The following is a 27,010-nucleotide window of genomic DNA, read 5'->3' on the forward strand; positions in this document are numbered from 1 at the left end:
TAAGATGGGCTTGAGGATGTATTGTACAGCACGGGGAATAGAGCCAATATTTTGTAATAACTTTAAATGGAAAGTAACCTTTCAGAATTGTGTAAAAAAATTAAAATTTTTTTAAAAAAGAAAATATCCCTTTACAAATAGCTATAAATATTAGTTGTGCATTTGAATGTGTGTGATAAATTGTACAGTAATAAATGCATACAATAAATGATTGTAAGCATAAATGTTTCTGGAAGAATGTATACTATCACTCATTTTTACTTTTGAAGCAAATTGAGAAATTTTTGGTCAGGATGTGTGTTTGTGATGGTCATCTCTGTAATCAGCTCCTCCAGGTTTCCCATGTCTCCCCGGCCAGATTCAGTGCACAGCACGACTTCAAGCAGCGACTCACATGACAGTGAAGAGAATTATGTTCCCATGAACCCAAACCTGTCCAGTGAAGACTCAGTAAGTAGAATCTTCTCTTAACATCTCTCTTCCTGAGCAGTCCTTCTGAATCATTCACACTAGATCTTTCTTCCAGTCCATACACCTTACCCTTCCATCTTTCTTTGCTTAAGGAAAAAGGATAAAAGTCAACTTTTTAAAAATGCTTTTGGGGGCTTCCCTGGTGGTGCAGTGGTTAAGAATCCACCTGCCAATGCAGGGGACACGGGTTTGAGCCCTGGTCCGGGAAGATCCCACATGCCGCGGAGCAACTAAGCCCATGCGCCCCAACGACTGAGCCTGTGTGCCACAACTGCTAAAGCCCGTGCGCCTAGAACCCGTGCTCTGTCACAAGAGAAGCCACCGCGGTGAGAAGCCCGTGCACCGCAACGAAGAGTAGACTCCTCTCACCACGCAACTAGAGAAAGCCCACGTGCAGCAACGAAGACCCAATGCAGCCAAAAATAAAATAAATTTTAAAAATTAAAAAAAAAACTTTATATAAAAAATGCTTTTGAAAAACAGCATCATCAAGTCTAATACCAATAAAGGGTCAAAGTGTAATATTAATATCTATAAAGTAGATACAAGTTAGTTAAAAATCATAAAAGTTTTCCAGTTATATTTCTTTTAAGATGTACTTCACTTTTGAAACTATTCAAAAAAATACTTTTTACTGGAAGCATTTTATGATGCATTTCTCCAGACCCATGTCAGCGCACTCAGGGTGAAACAATCTTATGCGGAGGGTTTTTAATAATCTTTCAATAATACATCCTTAGGCAAGGCTTAAAGATCAAAGAAAACCTGTTAAAACCTGATTTACTTCAGACTGACTGTTATTACCCCAAGGGCCAAGAATTTTGTAATAGTAGCAAGCATTATGTTCCCCAGAAATCAGGTAGTTGCCAGAAAATACTTCAGATGTTTAAAAATACAAGCCAATTTTAATTTTTTAAAACATCTTTTCCTTTTGCTTTCCCTCAAAGCAGAGACACTGCTTGCTCTGTTATTTGCTTTTTAGTAGATAAGTGTATCAGTTGGCATTAGGATCCTCTCTGAGTGACAGAAAATAAGCAAATAACAAGGACTTAAGACAGACATTTATTTCTTTCTCACGTAGAAGTCCAGAGAGTCAATCTGCGGTTGTTGTGGCAGCTTTTTGTTCTAGGAGCCCTCGGGGATCCTTGCCCCTTGCTGCTCTCCAGTCTGCTGTCCCCTGGGTCTGGCTCACAGGCTCAATAGGACAAGATGATGCTCCAGCCAGCGGATCACGTTGCAGGCTGCAGAATGGAGGGAAGGAAGAAGCAGCAAAGGATGCTGCCCAATTGCCTCATAGAGAAGGTTCCCAGAAACTGCGGAATAGAAACTGTTGACCAGAACCTAGCCTCTGGCCACATAAACAGGAAATGGCCTGGCAACAGTAGCCTTTGTACAGAGGGACAGTGGGCCCGGCCAAAAAATCCCTTTCCCAGTGGAAAGGGGAGAACATATCATGGAGCACAACCGGGCAGCATATGATAAGCAAATATCTCATGTCAAACTTTGGCATGAGGAACATTTTAGTGACTTTATTTTCTTTAAAACAATTCTGTTCAGAGATGCAATACGTAAAGCCCAATTTTTTTCATTGAATGTATGTCTTTTTTTTTTTTTTTTTTTTTTTTTTGCGGTACGCGGGCCTCTCACTGTTGTGGCCTCTCCCGTTGCGGAGCACAGGCTCCGGACGCACAGGCTCAGCGGCCATGGCTCACGGGCCCAGCTGCTCCACGGTATGTGGGATCTTCCCGGACCGGGGCACGAACCCGCGTCCCCTGCATCGGCAGGCGGATTCTCAACCACTGCGCCACCAGGGAAGCCCTGAATGTATGTCTTTAATGGACTTGAGGCAGCAGCAGATTTCTCATGACCATTTGTCAGGGAACAAAATTAAGTGATTTGAAAAGCCTGATTTGATGCTGGAACTAATAAACTGTAAAATATTATCAAATTAATAAAGTATTCAGAAATGAATAAGATAATTTAAGATATTTGTGTCAACCCTGAAGTAGAATACAAATGAACTATATCAATAACATTTTCACTAATGTTTCAAGGTAGGGCAATTTTTATTCACTGACTTTCACTTCTGGATTCATAATTTTTCCATTTGATGAGTAGTGTTTTATTATTTTTATTAACTTAATTTTTTTCTTCATTATAGTAAACAGACTCTAGTAAGAGTCTAAGTAAATCCTCAGTGTTGCACTGGAGTACATATTGCCCTCAATTTTCATCTTTAGGTGGTTAAATGAATTTTTTTTATTACAAAAGTAATTATTTTCTGAGATACTAAAGAATCTTTTATTTTGCCCAAAATAGTAAATAAGCATAAAAGTATTGGAAAGGACCTGTAATAGGAAAGTTTGAAAGTATGATTTGTCATGAGTAGGTGTTAGGTGAAGGGAAAATTCTAGAAAAAAATCCGTTACAATCAGAAAGTCAAAGGAAAGGAAGATACAAAATTGTTCTTTTATATAGTACAACACTAAGCCAGAAAGGTAATTTTACCTGCCAGTAGAGGTGTCTAAATAACCACCAGATGGTGAATTTCTAAGGTACTGAGGCCCTAAGGGTTAGAAATAAGCAAAAATGTCCCAAGTGAAAATATCCATCTGCCATTCACAATAGAAAAGTCAGCTGTGCCATTTCCATCTTATGCCACCAACTGCAAGGGCTCATCTTAGTCCAAACAACTTTTCCTTAGGAATGAATGTGATAGTTACAGCAATATTTCCCACACCTTTTGGGATTTAGTGTATCTAGTGGAGAACCATAGAAGTTCACAAGGTCTAACATATGCTCAGGTTGATGAAGTCGGTAAAAAATTAGTCTTGGAGAAGTTGAAACAGGATTGGATCGAATCTGGTTTATAGGGGCAATGAATATTAAATTCTATACATTGAAATGTTGAAGCACAGTCTGTTTCCTATACTGGTGATCATGGAGCAGCCAGTGTCTAATGAAACAGTGAATTGGTGATGCTGCCTGTTTTTTATACAAACATCCAAAGTCAAGCATTCGTGAAATAAACCCTTAATGTGACGCCTGAAATTCAGGTGACAGTACATCATTACTAAAGACATATATATTGTTTGTAACAACAACACCAAAAGTATGTTCATAATTTTATGTACTTTTTTCAAGAATTTTAGAAAAACAAAGTACTGCTATATTTTTTCTTTTAATTCACAGAACACTTCATAATAACTCTTCGAATCTTAGGGTTTTCCTAAACTGTTTTGGGAAAACACTGGGTTAAAGCCTAGAATGCAGAGACAGGCTGTTCCCAGTTGAGACTAGATTAGATCAAGAGCAAATTAGACTTTTTGGAGGGACACACATTTTAACAATACTTGAAGATGAAAAAATTTCCAGTCCTAGTAATTATTAGAGTACAGCTGAACTAGCAATTCTGAGAAATTCTCTTTAAGAACAGCTTACTGAGATTAAATGTGTACATCATATGAACTCAGGGGTTTCTTTTGTAGCCTGCAACACTGTGAATAATTCTGGATGTTTCCAATTAGGGAAATTTCAGGTATGGGCTCTGTCATTACATTTGAATACAAAATTTTACACACACACACACACACACACACACACTCACACACACACACTGCAATCTGGCTTGGTTTTTTTTTATGTGAGAATGAAATATAGAATCATTTGCAGAAAAAAATTTCACTTTTTTCATGAATTAGAAGAAAGAGGGGGAGGGGATAGCTATTTGTACTAATTCAGCACTGACACTTGCTTACATTTTTTGTGCCCTACATGTTACTGTCAATATTTTTTTAATGTTTTATTAGTGGTAGTTGATAAATTTGGTTTAAAAATCTGTTCCTACAAATAGAGCCACCACGTTCAGTAGCGCAGGTTTTCTACTGCATACACATGCCACATACAGTATGTAGGATATACAGTAGGCTGCACACATGCTGCATCTGAGTACATGCGACCCAGACCATGTCCCCCTCACCAAGAGTAAACTCAGTGTTTTCCTAGCAATTGTCCTTTCCACGGCTTAGTCTGTTTAACCCAAGCAAAATGGAGTAGCAATATGAAAGAATCAGCAGAACCAGATTTATGCAGTTTCCAAATCATGTTGTTTATCCTAACAAGTATAAAATTGTCAAGTTGATTACATCGTTACGGTTTTCTTCAAAAGTATAAGCAGGGGCTTCCCTGGTGGCGCAGTGGTTGGGAGTCTGCCTGCCAATGCGGGGGACACGGGTTCGAGCCCTGGTCTGGGAGGATCCCACATGCCATAGAGCAAGTAGGCCCATGGGCCACAACTGCTAAGCCTGTGCGTCTGGAGCCTGTGCTCTGCAACAAGAGAGGCCACGATAGTGAGAGGCCCGCACACCACGATGAGGAGTGGCCCCCCGCTTGCCGCAATTAGAGAAAGCCCTCGCGCAGAAACGAAGACCCAACACAGCCAAAAATTTTTTAAAAAAGGGAGTCCATGTGTTTAAAAAAAAAAAGTATAAGCTAACATGTGAACAATAATACCTATGTGATAGAAGCCACAGGGATGAAAGTCCCTAATGAATATGTAGAGTCCTGAGAGGTCAGGAACATTCCTAGGTAAGGTTAAAAGCAGCAAGGCGTGGAAACAAGTCATTTGTTGGAGCACATTTGAAGAATGTCATCAGAGTAGTGGGTGCATGTAGGGACCTAAGTTCACATCATCCTTTCCTTTTTATTTAGCATTGATCTTCGTGTTCCTAATAACCTATTTATTTTTCATTTTTCTGCCTCAAGCTTTTTCATTCTTGTTGTTCATTGCTGTCCTCTCCCTTCCTTTTTTATTTTTCTTTTCTTAGAGAGGAGTCCTTCTGTTGTACAGTTCCTATTAGGACAGAAAGGATAAGAAGACAGAAAATTAAGTGGTAAAAATTCCAGGGCTTCCCTGGTGGCGCAGTGGTTGAGAATCCGCCTGCCGATGCAGGGGACGCGGGTTCGTGCCCCGGTCCGGGAAGATCCCACATGCCGCGGAGCGGCTGGGACCGTGAGCCATGGCCGCTGAGCCTGCGCATCTGGAGCCTGTGCTCCGCAAAGGGAGAGGCCACAACAGTGAGAGGCCCGCGTACCGAAAAAAAAAAAAAAAATTCCAGGTGGTTGAAACAAAACAGACTTTATTAATGGAGTCAGTATGCATAGCCCTTAGCTACCATACTTATTCTAAATTGATTTTAGTGTGAAAGCCTTTAACTCAAACATAGAACTTTAAAATTTTTTTTAATTTGAGAGGTGAGCTCAGGGTCTTTCTACTCCGCCATCTTGGTCGATCCCTAAAAAAATTTAATTTGAAAGCATGGACTATAAGGATACTATAGTTAAAGAATGTTATTGAGAACAGATATCATTTTAATAGCGTTGAGTTAGACTAATCCAACTGGGAATTCCCTGGCAGTCTAGTGGTTAGGGCTTGACACTTCCACTGCCGGGGGCCTGGGTTCAATCCCTGGTAAGGCAACTAAGATTCCTTAAGCCACGTGGCACAGCTGAAAAAAACAAAAAAGAAAAGAAAAAAAGAACTGTTGCAGTTAACTGTAGCTTGATGGCCCAGTCTTAGTCTGAACCAAGTTGTAGTTTTTTTCAAACTACTTTTAGCTTGCTTACCTATGCTATGTTTTAATCAATTTTTAAAATATTACTTATTTTTCCCTAAAAGATTATTTAATTTTCTAAGGAGACATTTCTTCAAGCTATGTCCTCTTAAAATTAATATTTAGACTTGAGTAGATGGCAAACAAGGTAATAAGCAGTATGTCTCATGAATGTTTGACAGTTGATTTTGTTGTATTTTACTTTCAGAATCTTTTTGGCAGTAATAGTCTTGATGGAGGAAGCAGCCCAATGATCAAGCCCAAAGGAGACAAACAAGTGGAATACCTAGATCTAGATTTAGATTCTGGGAAATCCACGCCACCACGTAAGGTAAGCGAAACCTCATTCTATAAATACACTGAGCTCCCATTTGAAACCTGAAGAATCGGGTCTCCTTTGGGTTTGGGGGAATTTTCTTAGTATGTTTATTTTAAATTTAGTAAAATCTATTACTTAATGCTTTTTCATAAATCACAAAAGTGTTAGACTGACAAATTTATTTTTTCATCTCTAATGGTATGGAAGTTACACACTTTGTACTTTCTTAGTGATTACCATTGAATTGCTTACTTACTAAATTCTAAAGTTCCAACGTTAATCCTGGTCTTCACTCCCTTTCCAATGATAGCTCAAATTACTCCTTTTATGACTTTCTTGGTATTTTTGTCCAAAAGTTTTAGGGTTTTTTGTTGTTCTTGTTGTTGTTACACTCACAAATTAGACATTAGTAGTAGTAATATTCTTACTATATAGACAATGTTTATTTACATTTTCCTACATGTTTACCAACTTCTTTTTTTATCATTCCTTCTTGTGCCTTAGACCTTCCTTCTCTAATCGTTTTCCTTCCTCCTTTCTTTAGAAGTTCTTTTCAATGGAAGTTTTGCGGGGGGGGGGGGGGAGCAGTTTGAGTTCACGATTCTTAATTGACAGTAAGTTTCTCTCAACACATAGGAGATACTATTTGCTGTCACCTGGCTTCCATTGTTCCTGTGAAAAGTATGCTGTCAGTCTAATTGCAGTTCCTTTGTAGGTAATCTGTCTTTTCTATCTAGCTGATGTTAAGACCTTTTCTATATCTTTGGTGTTCTGCAGGTTCACTACACTGTGTCTAGACATCTAGACACAGATTTTTCTTTATTTATCCTCCTTGGTAGAAGTAGTGCAGTCTTTATTTCTGGATTCATATTTGTTGTCAGTTACGGAAAGGTCTGAATCATTGTGTCCCTAAATATTGCTTTTCCACTATTCTCTTTCTTCTGTCCTTTTAGGTTTCTGATTAGACAGAACTTCTCATTCTGTTTTTCTTATCTTTTACCGCTCTTTCATATTTTCTATTTTACCATTTCTTTGCTTACTTGTAAAATTTCTTTAGATCTGTCACCAAGTTCACTAATTCTCAATTCTTCTGCTTAACCCATGTGTTTAATTTTTAATTTCAATATTTTATTTTTCACTGCTGCAGTGACATTTTTCTGCTTGGCTTTTTCCCCCCCAAATATGCCTATCTGATTTGAATAGCTTCTTACTCCTTTTTTGTTATCTTATTCCTTTTATTTTTTATTTTCCAATTCCTTTAAACATTTTTTACACATATTTTATACTATTTATGCAGTGATTTCCATATCTGAAGTCCTTGGAGGTCTGAATCTGTGTTTACCGTTTCTCACACACCTGATGGCTTGTTTCCTTGTGTGTTCATACATTTTTATTGTGAATTTATTTTGCTAAGCATATCTGTGGGAAACCTGCAGACCTAAATTGCCTTCAGAAAGGATTTGCATTTGCTTCTGCTAGGAAGCAGGTGATGCTACCACCCTAGGACTACCTCAATTTGCTTCAAGGGTCCCTATCCTAACAGGATAGTTTTGGGTTCCGCATTCCTCCCACCCAGGCCTCCTGATTGCGTTGCTCAGTGGACATTCATCCTGAAGATGACACCGTCTTGACCCTTTAGCAGCTCTCTGCTCCCTCCATTTCCCTCACACCTTGGATATTTCCCTTAATTTCTAGTGAGCCCAGCAACACGTTAATAATTACATTTGTTTTAAGTTAGTGAGTATCTCGTTGGATTTTATGTAGCCTGCCATTCTTGAAATACTCCTTTTCAAAAAACATTTCTTAACTCTGAAAGTAAACACCTGTGCCTGTTCTCAGGACTTGAAACAGTCAAGCTTAAGCTAAAGGCTAAAAGCAAGCTATGTCTCTTAAGATGAACCAGGGGTCTGCTCTCCTTCTTTTCTAAGAATTTCATCTCTTATGAGAGCATTAGTTTGAATTCTAAAATATAATAATTTTAAAATTAAGGGAAAAATAGAGTACAGTTAGGAGAGAGACGACATTGTTAAACTGAGGTAGTTAATGTAATTTTTTGGTGACCCAGTAGAATTTCAAGAGTTATTCACAGTGCATATGTGTCTGTGTTTTAAGACTGGAGTTCACGCAGAAGCACCGCTTTTTTTTCGGAGGTTTATGGGTTTTTTTCCTTTGCTTTTTAGCAAAAGAGCAGTGGCTCAGGCAGCAGTGTAGCCGACGAGAGAGTGGACTATGTCGTGGTTGACCAACAGAAGACCCTGGCTCTGAAGAGCACCCGTGAAGCCTGGACCGATGGGAGACAGTCCACAGAGTCTGAAACGCCAGCCAAGAATGTGAAGTGAAAATGCCGCTTTAACGTCTCTGAACAAAAGAGGGCTGAGCTGTAAGGAGAAATCCTGTTTGACCGAAGATAACTTGACCCTTGTACTCTAGGTAGATCCCCAGCTGAACAGAGTCGAAGTCAGAGGACCTTTCAGACTTAATCAAGCCATTGAGCGTGTAAATGGTGCTTTGTGGTATCTGAACAATTCATCACATGTAAATAATGTGGGAAAATACTGTTGTTTGGTTCCCAGAGAAACATTTGTTTCGTAGTTAACACACTTGTAGTATTACTGTATTTATGCACTTTTTCATTTAAAGCATTGGTTTGGGTATTCCCGAATGGACCTTAACATGATTCTTTTGGGAGTTCTTGTTTTTCCTCACACTACTCTTAAGAACGATGCTACGTGAACTAAGCTACTTTCCACTGGGAAATTGCTCTTTCAGCTGCAGGGTAACAACATGACGTGAGAAGTAGATTCACAGTATACCTTTCTACCTGAAACTTAACGGGGTAACCGTTAGCTTAAACTACAAAGTAGAGTTGGACTCATCATTCATTGCCTTCCAAAGTGCTAAGCATCATGTACCTACTGGTGTCAGGACTTTGTTCTCTGGTTCATGGACATTCGGTTTTCAGCGGTGGAACTTTCTTATATTTTGTTAATTACAGTGTTTTGGGCTCATTAAGTGAAGATTCTGCCAGGTGGGATCTTACACCTTGGAAAGAGTGAATAATCACATTATCAAGTAAGTGTGCAACTCACTGATGGCGTGTGGTGACGATGTGCTCTCACATTTTCAACATGTATTAAACTTTACATTATTTGCAAAGTGTAGATTGTATAACTAATCAGGTACGTACCAGGCACTGATGTGCTAATACAATGATCAGGTTTAGACAGTGAGCTTTAGTTGTATTCGTGTTAGTCCTCTCACGCTGGTTTCCAGTTTGGAATTAAGGGCACAATTGACATTCACTGTTAGTTATAGCAACATACTGTGATTTTTAATTAGACGGTCATTCAGATTTATTACTCTAAGAATGAAATTCTGTCTTTTGACACCATAGTGCCCTATGATTTTTTTTAAACTTTACTTAATATTCTTCTTGGCCTTATCCTATTTAAATCCCTATGCAATTAATATTTTATATCTGCATTTTTTAAAAAAATAGATGTTATATAAGTGATTCTCATATGTAGCACCTATTGCTTTTCCAATAAAAGAATTAAGGATTGTGTACTGTGATTTATATTCACTGCCCCAATTCAAGAAATATTGGAGCCTTGCTATAATGTGAAATCATATAGTCATGGACCTCTTCCAACCAGATTTCTGAAACCACCAGAGGTATCGTAGAATTCTATCTCACCTATAACATGGTCCTATAGCAAGACCACACATTATCTATAGTAAGGCTACAATTTATCTGTCTTGGCTTTGCAATGTAATTTAGAAAGCAGGTATAGTTATTGGTTTGATTGGTTTTTAACTAAGTTACATACAATCTCTTATGTACTGATTTGAGACTTACTAACAGTGTTTGGAGGGGCCGTAGAGATTGAAGAGCCCACAGCTGAGGTATGTTTCCCTCCATGCAGACCTCTAATGTTACCTGAGTACACAGATGTGCCCTGATTTCTGACCCCTTGGTCACCGTACTGTGCCTAATCAATGTAATGGGTTTATGTCCCCTCCATGAGCTAAAAACGTTCATAACAAGATGAATTGTAGACAAGTAACATTTGATGCTTTTAAATGTTTGCTGCTTTTTAAACAAAAACTAAAACCCAGAACTGAATTTTGAGGTGGATTTTTAAATAAAAAAACATTGTTTGAGTTTGCTGTGAGTAAGCTGTTTTATAATGAAACCACAAAGTAGAGTCGAAAATCATTGAAATGAGCCTCAACTGTCAAAACACACAACACAGTTGATGTGTGAAGATACCAAATTGTGTTGCATGGAGGATAAACATACTTTGAGATTTAGAACACAACAATAAATATATTGTTAATTCAAAAATAGAAATCTTGTTTTAAAAGCTACCTATCAGAAGAGTCTAAGGCAATAATGAATTTTTTAGTGAAATTTCTCAATTTTTTACAAGTTACCATTTTGAAGACCCACAGCACTCAAATCTGTAGAAATTTCCCATTACGCAGAGTAATTTAAGAATTGAAAATTAGGCAGTTTGTTAAACTAAATCACATTAAACATTGCATTGACAAATTAAATGAAAAAGTCTCTTATAGAGTAGTATTTCCCAAAGATTTTTTAGCACTAGAGTCTCTTTTAAGTAAACTCTTGTGTAAGCCCAATATGTAAAGCCTGGAAAGTCCATTTGATCAGTGTAACTGTATTTTGAGTCCACATTTATGTTTACTTGTCTTAGAACATTACTAAAAATAACATTTCTAAGTAACACAAATGTGAAATTGGGGTTACAGATAGTTGGTAAAACCTTAGCCGCCAGTCTGTTTCTATGCCTTGTTTTATTCGCATGCTATCAAGAGAATTTTGCTTCATGCAAATGTAAGTAAGTACAAATAATAATAGGGTTTAAACACACATTTCAGGAGTTTCTTTAGAGATAGATAAAGTTGTGTTCCCAGGTTTATATAAAAGTAAATTATCCTGGTAGTGGAAGTTTATACATAAAAAGACTCCAGTGTGGTAAAATAGTGTATGTAACACGTTAGAATGTGCATTTTTACTAAGTTTTTAAACTACACACTTTTATAAAAACAAAATTTGAATCAAACTCTTTAATACCCCTAATCGCCCACAAGAAGCTGAGTTTTGGCCAGGCATGGGTTGAACACCACTGGTTTTTAACTGTGTAACAGTTGTGTTATAAATCAGAAGATTTTTTTCTCCCACGTTTGATGCTCTCTATCTTTTATTCCTTATTTTGAAAAACTGTACAATTTTATGAAAGTTTGAATACCAGTGCGCAGCTCTGCTTTCAAGACTCAAAATTCAGACTTGAATAATTTAAGCTATTTAACACGCAGGATGTATCACCTTAGAAAGCTATAAAAGTGGTCTTTATCTACACTCTATACGTTTTCATCTTTATTTTTATCAATACCATATAAGCTACTGTGAGCATTTTAGAGAATTCCATAAAGGTACTATGAGTGTGTGTATGTATATATAGCATTGTATTTAATCATAGACTAAGTTTAATTTGATATAAAAATACTGCCATACTTGTACATTAATGTTATAAGTCATAATTCCCTCTGGACTCTTAATATTTAATTCATCGGAGGTCATAATCTTCATAATCATAAATGCATTCAAACTGGGAATTGAACACCAGTGTTTGTTTTTCTTTTTCTTTTAGTGGGAAGTTGTCTGCTTTCCCCCTTTAGCGAAAACAGTAGATACTTTTTTTTTTTTTTTTGGTAGGCGGGCCTGTCACTGTTGTGGCCTCTCCCTTTGCGGAGCACAGGCTCCAGACGCGCAGGCTCAGCGGCCATGGCCCACGGGCCCAGCCGCTCCGCGGCATGTGGGATCTTCCCAGACCGGGGCACGAACTCATGTCCCCTGCATCGGCAGGCGGACTCGCAACCACCGCGCCACCAGGGAAGCCCAGAAAACAGTAGTTTTTATATTTTGTTAAACTGTCGACTACGTTATGCCTGTACACTATACCATAGGCATAATTCTTAGATATTCCCAAACGCTCTTAGTGCCTCCTTATTTGACCCATTGAAAGTATTGGTGTTAGTATTTCGAATGAATTATCTTTTAAAAATATACTAGCCTTAAACATTTTAGAAACAACAAGGGGGACTGAATCTTTTTATTCCTATCTTTGGGTCATTGTCGTAGGTCTTATCCTCCATTGTTAGATAAGCAGTCAGGTCTGTAACAGGATTGCCATAACATGACCAAACCAAGTGGATACAGAGAGAGAAAGGGGGGCATATCCCAGGATAACAGTTATTGTCAATAACATCAGCTATATGTAAATCTGTATATAATTTAAAATACCAACAACTATGAGGTGAAAAAGCCATGGTACAAATGAATGTTGTAGACATCATGGACTTGTTCTGATGAAAAATCACTTGTCGGGTTGTTGAGATGATTGGTTTTAATCTGACTAAGTATGTTTATATATCACTACAGCTTGAAATAATTTAGTTCATCCTCCATAGACTTATCTTTCTTTAGGATCAGTATAATGTATATTGTGAGTTTCAACAGACTGTTTCGTCAAGGGATTAACATAGCTTCTGGCTTCCTTTACTAAAAAGATATGGCTTTGTGTGAGTTCTTGTAACCTAAATCAATTGTTGATAATCATTCCAAATTTCCACAGCAAAATCTTATGTATAAATTTATTTCTCCCCTCTTGCACATCTTCTTTTGTAAAGATCCAATTGTAGATATTTTCTGCTACCAAATAAAACTTTTCAAACAATTTGCTTTCAAGACCTTAAATAGTCAACTTGGATACTGAAACTGTGACCCAACAAGGACATAAAATTTATATTTCCAACCCTTCCTTAGAGTCTTTCTTTAAATCAAAAACCCAATTCTGCCATTAACTATGCTTCCCAGTTCTACTTCTATAGGGACACTCATTTTCTGCAGTAAAGATCCCACTAAATCATGCTAAATATAATAGTCATGCTCTAACCCAATAGGAAAAGCTCCTGAGACCCAGTTGCCCTACACGTATGTGCATTATTCCTTCATGTAGCCAATGCTACCAGCACTTTGTTGAGTAAAAGGCCAATAAGTAAGGGCCTGTGTGCAACCTTTACCATCAGGAAATACATTCCCAACATGACTTGGGAAATGATAGCTGGCTGGGCTTCTTCATTTCTAGGAAAGTTTTCAAACACCTCCAGTGCTTCATAAAACCCCAAGAATTACCATAAGTCACAGCATTTTGCAGCTTTGACTCTGTCATTAGATCATACTTGGGAAGTTTGGGAAGAAAATTAAGTTCCTAAAGTTTATTCCTATAATTCATTAGACAGGATTTTATTACTTTTAATCATGGTTATGTTGGTGATTCACTCATAGCTCAACATGTCTCTGATTTTGTGTGTGGTGCCCAGAGCATTTGGAGGACTCAGTATGTGGTGGTGCAGAAAAGAGAAAAATCACATAAATGTTTTAAAAGCCCACTTTCTCCAATATGGTATCATGATGGTTAATGTGTCAACTTGGCTAGGGTGTGGTGCCCGTGTGTTTGTTCAAACACTAGTGTAGATGTTGCTGTGAAGATACTGTGTAGATGTGATTAGCATTACAATCCGTTTAGGTAAAGCTGATCACCCTACATAGTGTGGATGGGCCTCATCCAATCAGTTGAAGGCCTTCAAAGCAAAAACTGAAGTTTCCTACAGAAGAAGGAATTCTGCCCCAAGACCGTAACACAGAAATCCTGTGTGACTTTCCGGGCTGCCAACCTGCCCTACAGGTTTCAAACATGCTGTCCCCACGATTCTGTGAGCCAATTCCTTAAAGTAAACCTCGATTTCATAGATAGATGCACAGCATACATGGGTGGATGGATTGATGGATGGATGGATGGATAGATTCTTTCTGGGTCTACTCCCTGTTCATTGTGGGAGGAGACATACAAGGACATGAATACTAGGAAGTAAGGATCACTGGCAGCATCTTAGAGGCTAGCTATCACAAAGGCAGAGTTGAGTGTTAAGAGATGACACCAAAGATGGAGAGCCTTAAGGACCAAGGAACTCAAGTGTATTGAGAAGAACTTTAAAGTGTCAGAAGACAAAGCCTGGAAAGAGCGGGCCACAGGAAGTCAGGAGATAGTTCTGAACCTGGGTCTATGAGTTTAGCTCTGTGTCCTTATAAATTACAAAGCTATTCAACAGTTAATTGAGACACTGTGTTTTATATTTACTCTTACTTGATCCTTGTAATACTGTGAAGTGGGTAATGTTATTCTCTCCAACCTTCAAGTTCCAACTTAAACAATTCCACAAGGCTTTACCTCAACTACCCCACCCAGAGGTGCGTGCTCCTTCCTCTGAAAGTCACAAAATTGGCAAGTCTCTTCTGTTTTTCACTTTGGGCTTCTGTGATGGTATATTAATTTGCTAGGGCTACAATCACAAAGCACCACAGACTGGGTGGCTTAAATAACAGATTGATTTTTTCACAGTTCTGGAGGCTAGAAATTAGAGGTCAAGGTGTAGGCAGGTTTAATTTCTTCCGAAGCCTCTTTCCTTGGTTTGTAGATGGTCGCCTTCTCACTTTACCCTCACTTGGCCTTTTCTCTGGACATGGGAATCCTGGTGTCACATTCTTTTCTTATAAGCACACCAGCCATATTGAATGAGACCCTCACCTTTATGACCCATTTAACCTTAATTTCCTCTTTAAAGGCCCCATCTCCAAAAACAGTCATATTCTGAGGTTTGGGGGGTTGGGTCTTCAACATGAATTTTGGGTGGACACAATTCAGTCCATAATAGATGGCTGTGTTTAGCTCATCTACCTAGCTATATGCGCCTTAGAATAAAAACTATGTCTTATCTGTCATTACATCACTCACAGCCCTGGCAGGAAAAGATGGCACATTCAAAGGAGTAATTGAAGAGAGGTGAATGAAGGAACTTGCAAATCTGTAGATTGGGTGAAGGGAACAAACAAGGGGTGGTTAAAAACCACTAGCAACAGTAAGAAGCCATCAACACTTTTAGAACTAAGGAGGCAAATGGAGGGTGCTGTTACTGACACCCAGCAAGAGCTGTCCACCAGCAGACATTTCCGTCTTGGGTAAAAGGACACAACCACTACCAATTGCAGACCAGCAGGGAGGGAGTCAGGTTACCTCTCCTATGACTTGCCAGTGGCTAAAAACAACCGGCAGCCAGAAATAACCCAAGAGATGTAATATCAATACACGGAGGTCATCTTCTCAGGGCACATGGCAAGGCCGAGAAGGCAAGAGGGCAGGTCAGACAGAGCAAACAGAGAAAATCCTTCACAGCCTTCATATTTATTACTGTGTCAAACCATCAAAGAAGCAAAGGGTCTGTGGAAGATTGGCTTGCTTAACAGCTGATCCAAACTCTAGAGCGCCATCGTGTACTTCAGAAGCTGTAAGGATAAAAAACTACATTTCCCAGACTTCCTTGCAGCTAGGGCCCGGCCCATCCTCCAGTTTCCTCCAGTCACATTCAAAGTCAGAAACAGTTCAGTGGAGCGGGAGGCGGAACTCTGTGAAGCATCAGTATTGTTAAATCTAGCCGTTCACTTTTAGTAGATGAAGCGATGGGTTCTGATCCTTGGTCGACAGCTAAGATGGCATATTCTTGGAGCCAACATCCGTGGTGGCAGCTTCCTGCACCCTCATGGCACCATGGGCACATTATCCTGGATTCAGCCACTAGTGAGGTGGTTTCTTGAACCCAGATTCCTGATTGTTTCCATGTGTGGCTCTTTCGTGGCATTGTTCTGAGAATCATTCCTAAAGGCCTATACACCTGCTAGTGATTGTTAACTCTGTATTCGCTATAGTAAATTTCTCTGGGTTTAAAATTGCTAGAGTGGCTTACTCCTGTTGAAAACTGACACGGGCCAGTTTTCCTGCCTCTTGCATTCTGGAATATATTTTTTTCTTATTCTCATATTGCAAAACTGTATAACTAAAGAAAATTGGGGGAGGGTGGGGGAGGAAAGGAAAAACACTTGCAATCTGTGTTATGTCGCTTGCCTTGCCTGCAAATGTTCAGATGGATTCTGCTTTTCGCATTTACTGCTGTCATAAATATCTTCCCAGGCGTTAAGCATCTATCTGAATTGTTATTTTAAAGACTGAATAATATCCCTTCAAATATTTAAAAATGCTCAATGATATCCAATTTGGATACAGGTGTGGGGAGAGGAACACTGGCATATACAGTAAATCCCCTACATACGAATGAGTTCTGTTCCAAGAGTGCATTTGTAAGTCCAATTTGTTCATAAGTCCAACAAAGTTAGCCTAGGTACCCAACTAACACAATCGGCTGTGTGGTACTGTACTGTAATAGGTTTATAATACTTTTCACACAAATAATACATAAAAAACAAACACAAAAAATAAACATTTTTAATCTTACAGTACAGTACCTTGAAAAGTACAGCAGTACCTGGGACTTCCCTGGCGGCCCAGTGGTTAAGACTCTGCACTTCCACTGCAGGGGGCACGGGTTCGATCCCTGGTCAGGCAGTGAAGAACCCACATGCTGCGTGGTGCAGACAAAAAATAATAAAAATTTTATAAAAAGAAGAGTACAGTAGTACAGTACAGCAGCTGGCATACAGGGGCTGGCATCGAGTGAACAGGCAAGAAGAGTTACTGGAGGATGGGGAGGAGGTGGGAGATGGTAGAGCTGAAGGACCGTCAGCAGTAGGAGACAGAGGGCAAGCTGCAATTTCACTCATGCCTGACGTTGATGGAACGCACGTTCGAATCTTTGAAAGTTCGCAACTTGAAGGTTCGTATGTAGGGGACTTACTGTACTACCACTGGGAAAAAAAACGGTACAACTATTTTTTTTTTTACATTTATTCCATGACTGTTTATTGAGAATCTACATTATGCCAAGTACTGTGCAAGGCTGAGTATTCAGAGATGAATAGACCCAGTCTTGTTCTCCATAATTCACAGTCTAATGGTACAACTTTTTTTTTTTTTTTTTTTTTTTTTCCGGTACGCGGGCGTCTCACTGCCGCGGCCCCTCCCGTTGCGGAGCACAGGCTCCGGATGCACAGGCTCAGCAGCCATGGCTCACGGGCCCAGCCACTCCGCGGCATGTGGGATCCTCCCGGACATGGGCACGAACCTGTGTCCCCTGCATCGGCAGGCAGACTCTCAACCACTGCACCACCAGGGAAGCCCAAGTACAACTTTTTTTAAAGAGCAGTTTATTTTTACAATTGTAATGTCTTGAAACTATACTTAACCATTAACCAAGCAACTGAATTTTAAGGAATTAACCCTAAAGAATTAATCAAATGTATGCACAATAATTTATCTCCAAGGAGTTGGAAGTGTATTCAACAATGGAGGGTTGGTTAAATTGTGCATACATATGTATATAGTCATTTATAATATAGAACAATAATTTTCAAGTGTGTTCCTCTAACAAGAGAGACCTCTGAAACAAAAGGGAGGCCAAGTTTGGGAGGTCCAATGCCCTTTCACCTTGCTTTACTTAGGGTGTCTCTACTTTTTCTGTTTCCACACTGGAAGATAAGTGTAAGATTTTCCTTGAAAGGGTAGGTTCTGCTAGTGGAAAACATCCTAACTGTTGTAATAAAAGTACATTTAATGTCATGAATGGTTTTTCCAAGATATACTGCTGTGTAAAAATTAAGGCTATATAACTAAACATAGTATAATCCTATTTTGTATGCAACTAATAGACTAAAACAGCAGGATATCACTACAGATATTACAGACATTAAAATGATAATTAAAAAGATACTGTGGACAACCTTAGACAAATAAATTTGAAAATTTTATAAAATGAACAAATGGCTATTATAAAAAACTTAACTACAACTGAGAAAAGAAAAGAAAATTTGAATAGTCCTATGTCAACTAAAATGAATTTTGTAATTAAAAGCCTGTTTAACGAAGAGAATTCTGGGCTCAGACAAAATCTCCAATAAATATTACCAAACTTTTAAGAACAAAACCATGCGAATCCTACAGGAGTTCAGGAATGCAAGGTAATACACCACATCAGTAAATTAAAGGGGAAAATATTACACAGTCATTTCAATTAATGCAGAAAACTAGTTGATAGATTTCAACACCTATGTACGGTTTAAGAAACAAAATTCTTATCAACATGAAGTAAAAAAAGAAACGTGTTACAAAGACAAGAATATCTATTTTTAAAATCTTAGTAACTATTGAGAGGACTCAATGAAAAAATAAAAAATAAAAAAAATAAATAAATAAAATAAAATAAAATCCATCAGCAGGGCTTCCCTGGTGGCGCAGTGGTTGGGGATCCCCCTGCTGATGCAGGGGACATGGGTTCATACCCCAGTCCGGGAGGATCCCACATGCCACGGAGCAGCTGGGCCTGTAAGCCATGGCCGCTGAGCCTGTGCGTCCGGAGCCTGTGCTCCGCAGCGGGAGAGGCCACAGCAGTGAGAGGCCCGCGTACCACAAAACAAACAAATAAACAAACAAAAAAACAGTAAAAAAAAAAAAAAAATCCATCAGCAAACATCACACTTCATGGTGAAATATTGACAACTTTCTTCTTGAGACCTAAGACAAGACTGGTATATCCACTATTACCACTTCTATTCATTACTGTACTGAGGGACCCTGCCAGTGAGAAGTAGGAGATTTGGACAAAAATAAGTAAAACTGCTATTATTCACAATGATATGATTGTGCATGTAGAAAATCCAAGCAAATCTAAAGATAAAAGGTTGCTAGAGACAAACTTAATAGGCAAAAATTAATTGTATGTTTATGGGCCCACAGCAAACAATTCAAATGTGAATTTTTTTAAAAGATGAAGATTATGACAGTAACAAAAATATCAAATACTTAGGAATACATTTAAAATAGAACGTGCAAAACCTCTACTATAAAATATTAATATATACTGTTGAATTCGGTTTGCTAATACTTTGTTGAGGATTTTTGGACCTTTGTTCACCAGGGATATTGTCCTCTGTGTTGTTAGTACCTAAACAATGATGAAGACCTTTGTTGACCTATTCCTGGCACCCACAAGACTACTTACTCATTCAATCATCTTGACTAGGAATGCATATCCTGTTTTCAAGCACCTACCTCTTTATCCTAGGTTAACTATAAAATTGTCACCATGGCACAATGGCCTCTTGGTGGCATAGAGTGCAACGGCGGATGCTTCTGGATCATTGTCTGCCCAATCCCACCCTGTGAGGAAGTTACCCTATAATAAACTGATCTATTGATTATACGGAGCTGCCTGCCTCAGTTTTGGGTCTCAAGATGGCTTCTCAGTTCGGTGGGTACTTTTCGTTCCTGCTGTCCTCCAACACGTAACAACCACAATACCATATGTAAACCTTGATTGGGGGGGGGAAGCTGTATAAGACATTTTAGCCGCAAATAGAAAATTGTAAATGGACTAGATAATAAATGATATTGAAGAATTACTCAATATTCTCAGGTGTAATAACAGTATTATGGTACTGTAGTTGAATAGCCTTCATCAAATAGATGCATGTTGAAATATTTAGGGTTAGAGTAGAGCATCTGAAAAAACAATCCGAAAAAATTGCTCACGGGCTTCCCTGGTGGCGCAGTGGTTGAGAGTCCGCCTGCCGATGCAGGAGACACGGGTTCGTGCCCTGGTCCGGGAGGATCCCACATGCTGCGGAGCAACTAGGCCCGTGAGCCATGGCCGCCAGGCCTGTGCGTCCGGAGCCTGTGCTCCGCAACGGGAGAGGCCACGGCAGTGAGAGGCCCGCGTGCCACAAAAAAAAAAAAAAAAAAAAAAAAAAAAATTGCTCACAATACATGTATATGTAGAGAAACAGATTTAAATAAAGCAAAATATTAATAATTGTTGTCAAGGTAGTGAGTACTTATTGCAATATTCTTTCAACCTTTCTATTGAAGAGTTTGATAGTAGAAAATTGAAAAATAATTGAACAAATAATTGATCTTTCCTATAGAAAGAGAGAAAGAAGAAAGAGAAAAAGAAGAGAGAAAGGAAGGAAGGGAGGAAGGAAAGAGAGAGAGAAAGAAAGAAAGAAAAAGAAAGAGAAGGAAAGAAGGAAAGAGAGAGAAGGAAAGAGAGAAAGAAAGAAGGGGAAAGAGAGGGGAAGGGAGGGAAGGAGGAAGGAAGGAAAGAAGGAAGAAGAAATAGAGAGAAAACAGAATGGTAAGAATAAATAATATACAGGAAATCCTTGAGTTCATCAGAACTTGTTTTATAAAAGCTATTAGTGTGAATTGGCACTCATTCTAAAAAGCATTTAAAATAACGTCTATATATTTGCATATATTCTTCACATCCCTTTTATCAAATTAATATTTCAATCTAAATAAGAGCACAGGGCTTCCCTGGTGGCACAGTGGTTAAGAATCTGCCTGCCAGTGCAGGGGCCACAGACCGGTTCGAGCCCTGGTCCAGGAAGATCCCGCATGCTGTGGAGCAACTAAGCCCATGCACCACAACTACTGAGCCCTCACTCTAGAGCCCACGAGCCACAACTACTGAGCCCACGTGCCACAACTACTGAAGCCCACGTGCCTAGAGCCTGTGCTCTGCGACAAGAGAAGCCACCGCAGTGAGAAGCCCATGCACCGCAACAAAGACTGGCCCCTGCTCACCGCAACTAGAGAAAGCCCATGTGCAGCAATGAAGACCCAATGCAGCCAAAAATAAATAAATAAAATAAATTTATTTAAAAATAAATTAAATAAATAAGAGCATAAAATAATCTTCCTTATGAAGCCTTTTTTCTATATAATATTTTGAATAAATAATACAATGACATAGTTCAAAACACAAAAAGTATCCCTTTCACATTGTTTTTCCAGATGTGCACTGATAAGCAAGTTCATATGTATTAATGCAACTTATAAATTTCAGCTGTTCTTAATTATACTTTGTTTTTTCCCTGAGATTATATATGCATATTCCCAGCAGCTATGAACTTTTGTTGTTTGGTGGACATCGCCCCCTTGTGCGTAAAATTGAATCTACAAGGGAAGTCCTGACAAAAAGTGAAATAAACGTATATGACTATTCTTTCACAGAATTACAACTGTAAAAGTTTCTTGAAGCTATACCTTCAATTACTCAGTTCTGACCAGCCCCCAAATATTAGCCCTTTTCTTTAAACCCTCACTGAAAGTGTCCCTACACTTGCCTTAGTGATCTCATACTTATTTTGTGCTTTTTGGTCTCCAAAGAAATCTCACATCCATATTTTGTTTAATTAGAACAGGAGTTACTGCCCTCCTTTTCTATCGAGATATAATTCACATACCATACAATTCACATTTAAAGTGTACAACTCAACGGTCTTTAGTATATTCAGAGTTGTGCAACCATCATCACAATTTATCTTAGAACATTTTCATCACTCCAAAGAGAAACTTCCTACCTGTTAGCGGTCGCTACCCATTTCCCCAACCCTACTTGCAGCCCTAGGCAACCTCTAATCGATTTTGCCTCTGTAGATTTCCCTTTTCTAGACATTTAATATAAATGGAATCATACAATATGCGGTGTGGTCTTTTGTGAATTTCTTCTTTCACTTGGCTTAATGTGTACAAGGTTCACCCATGTTGTAGCACGTATCGGCACTTCATTCCTTTTTATAGCTGAATAATGTTCCATTGCAGGGATGCACCACATTTAATTATCCATTCCTCAGCTGATGGGCATTTGGATTGTTTCCACTCTTTGGCTGTTATTAATAATGCTGCTACCAACATTCAATTGTCTTCCTGCTACAGTTGCAAAGATGGAAACCTTCTGAGCTGCGATGATCCCTCCAAGGCTTACAATAGGAGGAGACAATTGTCCTCTTTGCCCATTGCCAACAGCACTCCAACCACAGTAACAGTCACCACACCCGAGGGCTCCTCTCATCCACAGTCTCGCCAACCTTCCCCAAATTCCTGTCACTATCATCTCCAGTTTCTCAACCTCCAAATGATCAGCTACCATGAAAAACCTTATCTCCACTTCATGCCCAATTTGCCTTAATGGAATGTCGGCTCCCCTGAGGAGACCACGTGGAACTATTTCCCAGCCCTGGCAGCAGGAAGTGGGTTCCCTTCCTGTCCAGCACTGCTCCCTCCTCCTCCCAAATCCCTAGCAATTTAGCTTAAGGCACCACTCTTCTTGTTGCTATAATCTAGTGACTCGTGGCCACCCCTTCTCGTTCCGTGGTCAACTCCCTCTTGCCTCACCCCCACTCCACCCCATAGATCACTATCTGCTCTTCCCTATTTTTTTTTCAGCGCTCTGGGTGACTTTAATATCCTCCTGAGCGGTGCATACAGAACACTAGCCTCTCTCAGCTCCTTGAACTCTAATGACCTTTTCCTCCACCTCCTTCAGCCATCCACCACCAAGTTTGCACCCTACATCTTACGGAATCAGACCAGTTCACCAAGTTGACTGAACTGACTTCATTCTCGTTACTATTAGTAAAAAGTTTGCAATCATATCCCCATATTGGATGGGGCAGATTGAACAGCTTTTGATGACTTCCTGTGACATTTTAGTTAGATAGTTTTACTCAGCTTTTAAGGAATGTGTGGTTGGAGTCTGCTCTAACGCCCTGTTTTTGTAGCTGGAGAAAGATGGAGAAGAGAGGAGAGGGAGACAAGTTGGAGAGGGGGCTGGGCAGCGCACGGTTGGTCAGACTGATGGCCAGGGTGTCGGGAGAGACCTCCTCAGAAAGAGAAATGTGTTACTGGCACCCTCATACTTATCAATGCATGTTTTGTGATATATTTGGATTGTAAAGGATTCTTATTAACACATTTTTATAACTCTCGGTCTTTTTTCTCTACCCATATAATAAATGTCCCTCTTTCTTAAGTCCATTCTCTTCTCTTCTGCTCCTGCCTTCATTCACTCCTGTATCTTTTCTCACCTGGATCACTGCTGGGGATCACCTGGCCCCTCTCGGCTCTATTTAGGGCTCCACTCAAGCCTCTCAGGTGCCTTTTGTTTACATCTGTTTTGTATTGGAGCATAGTTGGTGTACAACATAGTGATTCATAATGTTTGAAGGTTATATTCCATTTATAGTCATTATAAAATATTGGCTATATTCCCACCCAAGCCCTGCCTCAGAGTCTGGGATTTAGCCGACATGGGGGAAAACAGGAGACACACCTAAATATGCATTCTGAGGCTGCCAGAGCTGCGTCTCAGTTAGTCCAAGCACTTAGGAAAGCTGGTATTTGCTAATGCTCAGCAGTACGTTCCTTAAAATCCAGACCTATTATTTATCCAAGACCTATTCAACACTAGGTCTAGGCAGAATAGACATTAGGTGTGATTAATTGGATACATTGTGCGCCGTTTATGAGATGAGATGCCCTTGAGGTTTGGGGACAAAGTTCTGTATTGTCATGTTAAGTCTGAGATAGGGTTCTAAACATTCTCAAAGCAAAGACAAATAGGCTGTTGAATGTGACAAAATTGCAGAGAGAGTGCAAGGATCAAGATATACGTCCGGGGGCTTCCCTGGTGGCGCAGTGGTTGAGAATCCGCCTGCCGATGCAGGGCACGCGGGTTCGTGCCCCGGTCCGGGAGGATCCCACATGCCGAGGAGCGACTGGGCCCGTGAGCCATGGCCGCTGAGCCTGCGCGTCCGGAGCCTGTGCTCCGCAATGGGAGAGGCCACAGCAGTGCGAGGCCCGCGTAACACACACACACACACAGAAGATATATGTCCGGGAGTCCTCACAGAGTAGATATACATAGAGTCCTGTAAATGGATGAGGTCACCCAGGGAGAATGTGCAGTTAGAAAAGAGAATTGGTCTCATGATTAAGTTCAACATGTAGAGATCAAGCAGAGGACAAGGAGTCTGCAAAGGAGACTGAGAAAGAACAGGTAGTAACGCAGGAGGGAAACCAGAAGTGTGTGGTCTTAAGAAAGAAGAGTATTTCAGGAAAAAGGGAGTGGTCGAAAGTGTGAAATCCTCCTGGGAGGTAAAGTAAGAACTATAAGTCTCTCATGTTTGGAAATTAATCAACTGGAAAAATCAAAAGGGAAATTAGAAAATATTTGAACTAAATGACATAGAGATATGACATTCCAAAATCAATGATCCAAGTATTCATCTCTATAAATTACAAAGAAACCCAAATTAAATTCAAACATGAGAGACTTATAGTAATTTCTTAGTTACTGATTTCTAGCTCAATCCCCCTATAGTCAGAGAAAATTCTTTGATTTAAAGTATTTGAGATTTGTCAGCACTTGCTTTCTGACTCAGCATAGCCTCAAATTTGGCAAATGTTCCATCTGTTCTTGAAAAGAACGAGTATCTACAGTTGGTAGGTGCAATTTTCTACATGTATTCATTAGGCCAAGTTTGTTAATCATATCAATCTTACATCTATCTATACTGATTTTGTTTTAGCTCCTTGTTGTATCAGTTTCTAAGAAAGGAATGTGAAATTTCCCACTCGATGGTAGATTTCTCTAATTCTTCTTATAACTTTGTAAAATTTTGCTCTGTGTATTTTGAGGCTTTGCCATTAGACGCATACGAGCTTAGAATTTTTATAGTTTCTTGGTAAATTGACCCTTTTATCATTAGGAAGTGTTCCTTTTTATTTCTAGTAATGCTTCTTGTTATTATAACTGTACCAATTTTCTTTTGGTTAGTATTTGCAAGGACTATCTTTTTCTATCTCTTTACTTTGAACCTTTGAGAGTACTTACATTTAAAGTGTATCTCTTGTAAGTGGCATTTAGACTAGTTATGTTGTGTTATCCAGTCTGACAATTTTTTTTTTCTAATTGGAATATTTAGTTAGTCCCTTTCTTGATATCTGCCTTGGAGCCGAGCTGACATATCCCTGGGGATGTGCCTGGCTTTGAGAATTACTCCTCTGAACCTGTGTATTCCTTCTCCTCGTTCCTGTGCTTGACTTTTTCCCTCACCAAAGAGCTGGGCACACAGTCATGTATGAAATAGACAGTAAATAATTTATTTTGTTTAGTATCAATAAAACTTTATTTCAGTATACTGAAGAACTCTGGCTCACCCTGGAAATGGATAAAACTTGTAATTATAAATGCATTTTAGCCAAACATTTACCCTTTTCTGGACAGACAACATGCAGATATTTACATAGACAGCAAAAATGTTAAAAGAAACTGATTTGGGGGCACTTGGGGAGTGCCAATTTTGTGTCCTGATGACATCCTTTTGTTTTGCATTGAAGGGTACCTGCTCCATGCAGAAAACCATTTTTGAGTCTCTGTCTCTAAATAATTTTTTTCTCTTAGTCTCAATTAGCTAAGAAAAATCGTATTCTCAAGGCCAGAATTGTGCACAGGAGAAAAATTAAACACTGTATTATTGAATGTGGTTTAGTGGTGTGTAGCAGGGGCTCAAAATAACAGTGGCTTGCACAATAGAAGTTCATTTCTTCCTCAAGTAAATTGCACTCATCCTTCACTTACATGGTTGCATGGGAGGTTGGGAAATGCCTTCTTTACTCAGCATGGCCGCGTGTCCAGCTAAAATGAAAGTACTGGAGAATGGTAGTTAAAGAACAACTCTTAGTCTGTCATCATCACACACTTTAAAATACTTTCTTGGAATTCCCTGGCGGTCCAGTGGTTAGGACTCCGCGCTTCCACTGCAGGGGGAGTGGGTTCCATACCTGATTGGGGAACTAAGATCCCGCATGCTGCGTGGCACGGCCAAAAAAAAGGGAAAAAAAGACTTTCTCAGGTAACAGCAATACAGGAACTAATGGAGGCACTAACCTTTTGGATTTTCTTTAGAATTAACCTTCTTCCACAATTGTGTTTATATATGTGTATATGTACATCTTGTATGTAGTACTTATCTAACTTTTTTCTGCAGAGAACCTCATTGCATGCATATATAGTGAGATAACCTAAATAGCATTTTATCAGCATTATCCTTATAGAAGCAAACTATTATTAACAGAGTTAAGATAAACGGGATGACTTCTTTTTCCTTTTGAGAGGCTGAATACACAAACTGATCATATATGACAATGGAACTCTGACCCACGACCTGTGTAGCAACCAGCCTGAGAAGCTAAACCACAAAAGCCTCTACGGCAATCTGCCCAGAATGAGCAGGACTTGGTCAGTGACTGCCAACTTCTCTATTTTTTGCCTCAAACTCAGGACCAACCAGAGAAAACCAAATGTGCTCTTCAAACCGATCATGTATATAAGGTGGGCTGCTTCTAGTTAGTCCACATCTAGCTTTTCCATGCCCACAATCTGTAGTCAGAGCATACCACTATAAAGTTTTTCTACTCTGCCTAGAACAAGTGATGGTCACTTTTTTTTTTTTTTTTTTTGTGTGTGTGTGTGTGTGTGTGGTACATGGGCCTCTTACTGCTGTGGCCTCTCCCGTTGCGGAGCACAGGCTCCGGACGCGCAGGCTCAGCGGCCATGGCTCACGGGCCCAGCCGCTCCGCGGCATGTGGGATCTTCCCGGACCGGGGCACGAACCCGCGTCCCCTGCATCGGCAGGTGGACTCTCAACCACTGCGCCACCAGGGAAGCCCGATGG

At 39.5% G+C, this 27,010-nt stretch overlaps 1 protein-coding gene across 12 annotated transcripts in view; it reads left to right on the forward strand.

Moving 5' to 3' along the window:
- GAB1 (GRB2 associated binding protein 1) overlaps positions 1-13,155 on the forward strand; it is a 130,560-nt gene extending 117,405 nt beyond the window's left edge. For 11 of the 12 annotated variants that reach the window (XM_067035595.1, XM_059066769.2, XM_059066772.2 and 8 more), the window contains 3 exons: positions 327-450; positions 6,292-6,414; positions 8,583-13,155. In XM_067035595.1, the coding sequence (XP_066891696.1) occupies positions 327-450; positions 6,292-6,414; positions 8,583-8,741 (406 nt within the window). In that variant the 3' untranslated portion in view covers positions 8,742-13,155. Of the gene's footprint in view, positions 1-326; positions 451-6,291; positions 6,415-7,038; positions 7,116-8,582 lie in introns of those variants that run through there. The other variant, XM_067035591.1, reaches the window with a different exon arrangement.
- The last annotated feature ends 13,855 nt before the right edge of the window (positions 13,156-27,010 follow it).

Source organism: Kogia breviceps, chromosome 6 (genome assembly GCF_026419965.1).
Source record: "Kogia breviceps isolate mKogBre1 chromosome 6, mKogBre1 haplotype 1, whole genome shotgun sequence".
NCBI lineage: Eukaryota > Metazoa > Chordata > Mammalia > Artiodactyla > Physeteridae > Kogia > Kogia breviceps.